This window comes from Toxorhynchites rutilus, chromosome 2, assembly GCF_029784135.1.
Source record: "Toxorhynchites rutilus septentrionalis strain SRP chromosome 2, ASM2978413v1, whole genome shotgun sequence".
Lineage (NCBI taxonomy): Eukaryota > Metazoa > Arthropoda > Insecta > Diptera > Culicidae > Toxorhynchites > Toxorhynchites rutilus.
Window position 1 is genome coordinate 268,897,735 of NC_073745.1, and position 9,568 is coordinate 268,907,302.

Sequence of the window (9,568 nt, forward strand, 5' to 3'; positions counted from 1 at the left end):
GTTTTGATAAAGATTTAAGCGGAGGAAAACGAGCTATATAAAACTATTTCGAACGACTCGATAAAATTCCATTCTGTATTCCGTTTGAGTTGTGTTTGCATTTCGTTCGATTTGTTTCTTTTCGAACATCAAATAGGCAAAACGTTCGAAATAGGGAATACGAAATTATAACTCGTACGAAATGATGGTTTCAAGCGAAATGCAAATCCGCGGAGTGCAGAAAAGGAGTGTAAAAAGCAATACAAATAACTTTTCGAGCAAGATAAGTAGAAAATCAATGAGTCGTTAGTTTTCTGAAGTAATTTTTACCCGCGAGCATTTTGGAAGCCATCTAGGCACTCAATACAGAATGATAAGCGCAGTTGAAAAATAAAAAATTAAGAAAATATTTTTAATACACTATTAGTACCCTCTAAAAAATTCCCGAACTATTGCGGAAAAGGTTTCGTATTACGCTGACGACTAAAAATAAAACGAGTGTGTAAATGAACCGACATTTTATGTAACCGATCGTATTCCGGAGTGGGCAAAGAACAACACTCGACGAAAAAAAAATAGAAGAGCAAAATGTGACATTGAAAATTTTGAGTGATTTTTGAAACACTTTAACTTTGTTAAAAATAATGCATTCGTCAAAGCAACAACTGGGCCTTGTATAGAATATTCTAAAAATTTTGACCATCGATTTGCTGGGCGTTCATTATTTCATAAAATATTCTTAATTCAAAATTAAAGGTTTATTTTTGATTGGGTAGAGAATATCTCTGTATTGAATAGTTCTATTGAAACTTTCTATGAATCAAATTTAAGCAAAATAATCAGATTGATTGGATTCTTATTGGGAATATATTTTTAAAATCAATAGGAACTATGAAAGCAAACCAAAAACGCTTTACCTTTTCTAGCAATGTCCGTTGTCTACAACGCATATACACATCAAACTAAAAATATGTACGTACGATTTCCCTAAGCTAAAATTTTGTAGCTTGAAAATACTGTATTTTTTATCTTCATGTCATCATTTATATCGAAGCTACAGGCGTTCCGAAATCGCTCAAAAATTTTGACCCTTTACTCCTTTGAAATTTCCAGATAGAATAAACACACTTCTGAAACAAAGCTGTGAACGTAAATTATCTTTCAAGTATTGAATTTGTATTCTATGTGATAGCAAAACATTTCTTCACAAGTGTTTAACAAATCGTGTACTAAAATTGTATCTGATTGTGATTTCAAATCAATCTATGCATTTTTGTTCGATTGGTGTTGCTCAAGATCAATTTTTAAAATTGTGTGGTTTATATTCGGATGCAGATTGTTAAACTGTGTATTTAGCGTTTCCGTGTTGGTGAGCCAGATAGCCTTAATATCTTCGTATTAAAAGTATTTCACAATTAAACTCATATGAAACATATAATTACGTTTACATTCACGGTTTAATCGAAAAAAAACATTTATTTCACTCTTTATCACTACAAGGTTGTACACATAATAACCTAGCTATTCGAAGGTGAGATCTTAAATAACCTAAATCTGCTGATGAGACATTTCGGATTCGATGGTGGCGTCTATGGACTTTGATCGGGTGGCGTGGTTCAAGGTTGTTGATGATGTTGCGTTTTCCTATTGTGAGCAGAATGCTGACTTATGCGTTCTGTGCTGGTGTTGATGTCACGTGGCTTGCTCCATCACGTAATTCCTCCGGGGGGTAAGATTGGACGTCCTCGGCCAGTTGCTGAGATTTTCCTAGTTTCTTCTGTTTCGACTTTTTGTTCGAACGGGGATAACGAACTGTAAATACAACTTTTTTCCTGCGAAAACAGATAATCGCTATTGTTATAATGATGAAAGTGGTGAATGAGAAGCTTCCAAGTATTCCGTAGAACCATCTTTTATGTTCGAATTGCTGTAATACAATGTGTTCAATTCGGTGCCGATTATTCATCGTTTGCCAGGTTAAAGTTGAGAAGTTTTGTTTGTTGATTATGTACTTATTTAGTGATAGTCCTGGGAATATTCCAATTAATTGTTTTGTGTTGCTGATAATCTCCTCGGAAACGAAGGTCTCGTTTTCAATTTGGATGCTACATTTTTCGAAATTTAGGAGGAAGTTTCCTGTTAATATTCGATTATGCGGTCCGCAATTCGAACTAATGAATTGATTCTTTACGTTGACTATCAGGAGTTTGCTTCCTGGAAGGGATTGTATTGTTGTCTGGTTTGACTGGGTGACATAACAATGGCTTTCTAGTCCCATTACTATAGGAAAAACACAGTGGTCAGAAAATGGCTGTGTTTCATGTAGCTGTTGGACCGTCTTTTGAGGTTCGTTCGTTGTGAAAAGTTTTTTGTTTGATTTAATGATGTAACTTGGAGCGTCTGTAATAACAGTATCATTGACGATAAGTGGGATGACTTTGATTATTTGGCAATCCCCATGGGTTTTAGGTATTTCCAAAATGTAAAGCAGTGTGTCATTCCTACTGGCTACTTTTGGTTTCACGTAGTTCAAGGCGTCTTCTGGGAAATCAGTTGTAATACCTTGTTCGTTCAGAATTGATTCGATCAGAAAAATTTCTTTAAGTGTTAGTAACTTACTGCTTGGCAAGGATACTCGTGATCTCAGTATAGTGTCTTCGATCTCTTCGAGGATATTGTTGGTTGCATCCAGGGATAGTAATAATGTGATTGCATCCATCTCTTTCAGTAGTATGGTGTTGAGTGAAGTATGATGATCGATTAGTTGATTGATGTTGTTCGTTATTGCTGTAATTCTCTCGTTAATTACGTGGTTCACTTTGAGTTGCTCATTTGATTGGTCGATTAGGTCATTTAGGCTGCTATTGATGAGGCGCAAGTCTTCCGCGTCGGGGCTTCCTGCAATCCATTTCCAGGCTGTTCCAATGCTGTCCCATCGTTTCTGTCTTCTACTTTTAATAGGTTTCAGTTGAATTAGGCTATCTGCTATCTGTTTGCTTTTACGTATGATTAGATCTGATATGGGTGAAGTTCTATCTATTCTTCTTGAAATTTCTAAAAATGTATTAGCGTTTTCTTCGAGTATAGTTAAATTTATTGGGTGAACAATTTTTATAATGCCGGTTTGTATGTAACAGTGTTTTAGATGTAATAGTAGTATTGGATCCTGATTTAGGTTTTTGATTTCTAGATGTTGGCAATGATTCTGTAGAAACAGACAAAATAAAAATGATAGAATTAACTTATACATGGATGGTCGTTTTTGATTCTCTTTATTTTGTTCTTGTGTCGTTTGACCTTTCTACTGTTTTCAAACGTTTTTTCAGTGATTTGGTGAGCTTTGGTTTGGACTGCTCTGGGATCTAATTTTTTTCTTAGATTAGGTTTTACAAATACTTCCTGTCCTTCAATAATGTTGGGTGGGTCTTCTTTTTTGTTATTGTTTTTTGTCTGTTTGTTTCTTGATTTCTCTATGTTTATTTTTGTTTTCGTGAAAATTTCGTTAGCTGTACTAGAAATTTCCTGGGGGTTTACTACATTCCTTTGGTTGAACAAGATTTCGTTCGGTGTATATTCTGTTGCAGAATGTACGCTGGAATTATATAATGAGATAGAAAGTGCAATTAGTGTTGGTGTGTTCATGTCTCTAAATTTATGTTTATTTGTGTTGTAAATTTCTATAATGGTTGAATGTGTCTTTTCAACTTGCCCATTGCTTTCTGAGGATGAGGCGTAGGTAAGAGATGTTCCTAGGTTATTCAAAAAGTTTTTTAGTTGAATGGATCTGAAAGTTGTTTCATGATCCGTTACAATTTGTAAAGGTGTACCGAAATTACTAAAGAAATTTGAAAGTGCGTTTTTTACATCAATAAGGTTTTTGGTTTCAATTGGAATCATTTGCGCGAATTTGGAGAAAGAATCAACCATTGATAGAAAATTAAAGGAATTTATAGAAAAAATGTCCATATGAACTCTCTCCATTGGCTTTTCGGTCGATGGTCTCGGAGATAATTTGATATTATATGGCCTCCTTTCGTATTTATGGGTATTGCAGATTACACATGCGTTGATTGCTGCCTTGATCTTGTTGTGCATCTTTGGGAAGAAGTATGCTCGTTTAAGTTGATTTTCCACCTCCGTTATTCCGCGGTGTGCTCGTTCATGCTCTTTTGTGATTAGTAGATTCTGCCTTTCTTCGGTTCTGACGTCTTCGACTTGATATTGGGTTATTACGAAGTATCCTGATTTGCTAAAATGATTCTTGTAAGATAGTTGGATAAGATTAATTAGATTTTCTGGAGCTAAAATTGCGGTTTGCTTCCCGTTATGGTATTTTTTTATGAATTCTGTAATTGAGTTTTCGTCGTAGTCATTCATGCTTATTGTTATTCGTCTATAATTTGGGAATGGTGATTCTGATGCTTCTATGTCGAGTCTTGACTGTCGGAATATTAATTGGTTTCTATAGTAATTGATCGGTCTTTCAGTTGATTTAATAAAATAATCGTCCGAATCGTCAGCTGAATGTACTGTTTCCAGGTCTTCGGTGTCTGATCTTGTTGTCTCTGGGTTCTGTTGGTTCATCTGTCCTTCTGGTTCAATGGTTAGATTTTCTGTGTGAGCATTTATTTCAGCAATATCTGTTTGTTTATTTATGTGTTGAGAGCTTAAATCGTCGGTGGTATTTGTGTCCATTTCAAACGTGTTCTCAGTTTTCCTGCTTAGAGCGTCTGCAACGACGTTCGCTTTTCCTTGTTTATATTCTACTGTATATTGGTAATTTTCGAGTTCTAGTCTCCAATGTAATATTCTGTTATTCTTCAGGGATGTTTTTATGAAGGTAAGTGGCTTATGATCCGTAAATAATTTGAATTGATTACCAAATAAATAGGGTTTGTATTTGCGTATAGCCCATATTATTGCAAGAGCTTCTTTCTCTATTGTTGAATAGTTAGTTTCAGCCTTGTTGAGTGTTCTACTCGCGAATGCAATGGGTCGTTCTACTTTGTTTTGTACTTGTGATAGGACTGCACCCACAGCGTAATCACTAGCATCTGTAGTTAATATAAAGGGAAGATCAAAATCTGGATATGCCAGGATTTGATCTGAGGCTATCGTTTGTTTGAGTTTTGAGAATGCTTCAGCATAGTCAGAGTCTTTTGTATTTACGGTCTGGTCTTTCTTTAGATATTTTGTCATCGGTTTCGTGATTTTTGAGTAATCTCTAATGAAACGTCGGTAGTATCCCGATAGTCCAAGAAACTGTCTAATTTGTTTTTCGTTTTTTGGCAAAGGCCAGTCTAAAATTTGTTGAACTTTGTCTGGGTTTGGTCGTATTCCGTTTGGTGTGATTATATGTCCAAGGAAATTTGTTTCTCTACGTAGGAACTCACATTTATCGAGTTGAATTTTGAGGTTGAATTTAACGAGTCGTTGGAGTATTTTGGAAATGTTTTCTAGGTGGTTTTCTAGACTGTGTCCGATGATAATAATATCATCGAGGTAAACATAGCAAATAGAGCCAATAAAGTCGGAAAGGATGTTATTCATTGCCCGTTGAAACGTGGCAGGAGCGTTTTTTAGCCCAAATGGCATCCTCGTAAACTCGAAGTGCCCTTGGCTAGTAGAAAAAGCTGTTTTTGCCTGATGTTTAGGATCCATTTCGATCTGATGGAATCCTGATTTTAGGTCTAACGTGGTGAAATATTGGGATTTGCCTAGATTATCGAGAATATCTTCGATTTCTGGCATCGGGAATTTGTCGTTGATTGTTTTATCGTTTAATTTTCTGTAGTCAATGACTACTCTGATTTTTCGTTTGCCCGAAGCATCCATCTTCTTCGGTACGACCCAAATTGGTGAGGAATATGGGCTTGTTGAAGGTGTGATTATTCCGCTTTGTAACATTTCTCGAATTTGAGATTCGACATCTTGTTTAAAATGATGTGGGTACCGGTATGTTTTTGTATAAACTGGGTCTTCGTCTTTCGTTAGTATTTTATGCTTAATCGCAGTCGTAGAAGTAAGTTTTTCGTCGTTTTTAAGTAAGACTTGATGATTATCAATTATTGTTTCGATAAGTTTGTTTTTTTCGTAGTTTGATAAATGTTGTGTCCGTATTAATTTGTCTATAATTTCTTTATCGGGTGTATCTTTCGAAGTAGTGGGGATCGGACAAAGTGTTTCAAAGTTGTTCACTGTTAACTTCAATTTTGGTACGACAAGCGGTTCTTTGTTTTTAGAAAGTATTTTTATAGTGGTTTTATTGTTTCGAGACGAATATAATCCCGGTTGAATTAGCGTATTTTTAGAGAAATTTTGGTATCTTGGAACAAACCAATCGCCGTCTCTGTCAGTTTCGACTGTGATTGTATGATAGTAATATTTATTTGAGGGGATATATTTCTTAAAACGAGTCTTGATTCCGTTAATGCAGATTGTACCGGTTTTATAATCTATAAACGTATTCGTTTTGGACATAAATTCAGAGCCTATGATTCCATCAAAGAACTCATGGAATGTTAATATGAAGTAAGTTTGTGCTGGTATGTTTGGACCTAAGAGTTTGAGTTTACATTTTTTGTCTATAGTATGTGTTCCGAAGATGTTTTTTATTTTTGTTGTGTTGGTATTTTTTACTGTTGGTATTATTCCTTCCCTGATAATGTTTTTGTTTGCGCCTGTGTCGATAAGCAAGCGTATTTTCTTGCTGCTAGAGATATCTTCGATTAAAAGATAGGGTAGAAAATTTTGGTTTTTTTCTATGTTTCGTTTGTTTCCGAAACAGTTCCGTAAAAATTTGAATTTCCTTCATTAATATCTTCTTCGTCGGATGAATCGTTACCCTTTGATTCCATTTCCGTATTGTTGATTAATTTTTTGTTCAATGTTAATCTACTTCTCAAGGATGGGTCAACATCCATTGGTGTGCCGTAGTTTTGTTTGGTCTGAAATTGTTTTGAATTTTCACCTTCGTTTTTCGGTGAAAATGTGGGTTTTTGAATGTTTGGTGGTCCTCCTTTGAAGGGACCTTCAAATTTGTGTGGTGTTTTTGTTGGTTTTTGGTGTTTTTCACCAAGGCTGTTTGCCACTATCTCTTGGGATTTAAATTTGCATAGGAATGCATACGCATCCTCTATGTCTTTGGGTCGAGCTGCTTGAGCGTGACCGAAGTATGGACCTTTTAGCCCAGATATGAAAGCGGCGAGACCGTCCTCGTCAATAAAAATGTTGATAGCGTTCCAATTATTTTTGTAAACTTCTTTCTGCTTGGCGAGAGTTTTTATATTTTGTATTAACTCTTTACTCCTTTGATAATATTTGTGGATGCTCATGCCATCCGTCATTTTATGTTGCCACAATTGGCACTTATATGTCGACAACTCCTGACGATCGCCTAAAGCATTTGTCAAGATGTCTTTAATCGCATCGAACTCCTTAGGATTCCCTGCTAAACAGAGAATATCCTTAGCCCTTCCTTCGATTTTATTTGTTATGGCTGTTACGTACATTTTAAAGAGTTGATCGTTCACTCTTCCTTTGAATATTTCTAACGTTTCTTCAGCAGTGGTTAACCATGCCGTCAATTGCTTTCTGTTCCCATCAAATGTAGGGAGGGATTTTATCGGATCTGGTATACGGAAAAAATCTTCCACTCTGTATTGGATTTGATTTTGAATTTCATGTTGAATTTGCACATTTGGTGCTTGTTCGTGTGTTACGACTTGTTCAGTTTGTTGGTTTAGTAGCTGTAAAGTATTTTCCTGTTGTTGCTGTCGCTCGCTAATGAGTGCCATCTGTTGATTAATAGCACGAAGTTGTGCGGCAATTTCCTCCATTTCTTTAGTTTCAGTTATTATTAAGCCTGATAGGTCAGGTATTTGTGTATTGTCCTTTAAGGGCACGTGGGAAAAATCACCTGAAGTATCCGAATCGACACTTTCTTCTGTCTCGGATAGATCAGTATTTTGGATAGCAAATTTCAATTGCTTCCGTGCCTTTTTAAGTGCTGTACTATTAGTCACTTTAGGCATAAAGACGATTGTTCAGCGGTACTTGGCTGTCGTCGCGGCGTTTAGCTTTGTGCGAACGAAACCTGATGCGCACCTGTTGTTCGAATCGTTTTGTTTGTGGGGAGGTGAGAATTGACGTCTACTTGGAGCGCGTCGTTCTCAAGAGGGGGGAATGTGCAAAAAATTTACTTATTCGCTTCTGCTTCTGGCTCGTTGAGCGGGAGGCAAAAGTGATTAAAAAAATTTGCACTCTGATCGGTCTATCTGGTAGTGCCGAATCAGTATTTTTGTAAATTATCACTTTTAACTAAGGATAGTGTAAGCGGATAATTCACTTACGTGGGTCCTGGGTTCCAGTCTGGTAAGTTGATGTGCCGGGGGGTCCTCGAATCTAGCAACGGATCTAATCCTTTAGCTGCTGACGCTTCCTGCGGGTACCACTTTAGTGAGGTTTTTTATTTCCTCACTGTTCCACTGTTTTTACACTATCACTTCCTAACTGTCACCGACTGCTACAGCGCCAATTACGTTTACATTCACGGTTTAATCGAAAAAAAACATTTATTTCACTCTTTATCACTACAAGGTTGTACACATAATAACCTAGCTATTCGAAGGTGAGATCTTAAATAACCTAAATCTGCTGATGAGACATTTCGGATTCGATGGTGGCGTCTATGGACTTTGATCGGGTGGCGTGGTTCAAGGTTGTTGATGATGTTGCGTTTTCCTATTGTGAGCAGAATGCTGACTTATGCGTTCTGTGCTGGTGTTGATGTCACGTGGCTTGCTCCATCACGTAATTATATGCTTTGTTTTGCTACTCATTACTCTGCCATAAAACCGCAATGTGCACAGCGAAGCGCGGCAAGCAGTAAAGTTTGAAACAGAACAAACATGAAAGAAAATTAAATTTAATTATGCGCAATTCAGTTATTTTATCAATTATTGTAATAAAATTAAAAAAATGTCCACGTGGTCAACAGGGGAAGGGTATGCAAATATCCACGCTTGTCCACGGAGGGGGAAGGGGGAGTCTAAAATCGTGCTTTTTCTGTCCACGTGGTATGTGGACAGCCCCTGATCAGAATTGAGGTCATCAAGATGCATTAATTACATGATTTCATATATAAAGGTGACACAAATGGTGTGTAAGCATTATATTTACCATATTTGTAAGTATCATAATTTAGAAAAAGTCTGAATACATACTAAATAATCATCTGGTGGTTGATTGAAAGTTAACTCAAATAACGGGTGCACTGTCACCAATAGAAAGTAAACTTCATACATCTTTAAATCGTAAAATCCGTAAAAATAACCTATGAAACTACTGTAATTAATGAAATGAAAAATTTATTCATATGTTTGGAAACATTTGAATACCTGAACTAGAGCATTCAAAAATGTGGACAAACCAAGATCAGTTGACGAAGTTGACGAAGAACGTCAACTGGGATAAAATCGCGGAAATAATTATAACATATAAGACGCTGAAGAAAAATGAGGAAAAACGACTGCATAAATAAAGCATCATATAGGCAATCAAATGAAAATAGATGAATATGTCCGGAAAA

The 9,568-nt window shown here is 36.2% G+C and overlaps 1 protein-coding gene across 1 annotated transcript; it reads right to left on the reverse strand.

Moving 5' to 3' along the window:
* Positions 1–1,437: 1,437 nt before the first annotated feature.
* Positions 1,438–9,130, reverse strand: LOC129767845 (uncharacterized). Its single transcript, XM_055769085.1, has 2 exons — positions 8,331–9,130; positions 1,438–3,571 (listed from the first exon to the last, which is right to left on the reverse strand). The coding sequence occupies exon 2, from the start codon at positions 3,227–3,229 to the stop codon at positions 1,646–1,648; it is 1,584 nt and encodes a 527-aa protein (XP_055625060.1). The 5' UTR covers positions 3,230–3,571; positions 8,331–9,130; the 3' UTR covers positions 1,438–1,645.
* Positions 9,131–9,568: the final 438 nt, after the last annotated feature.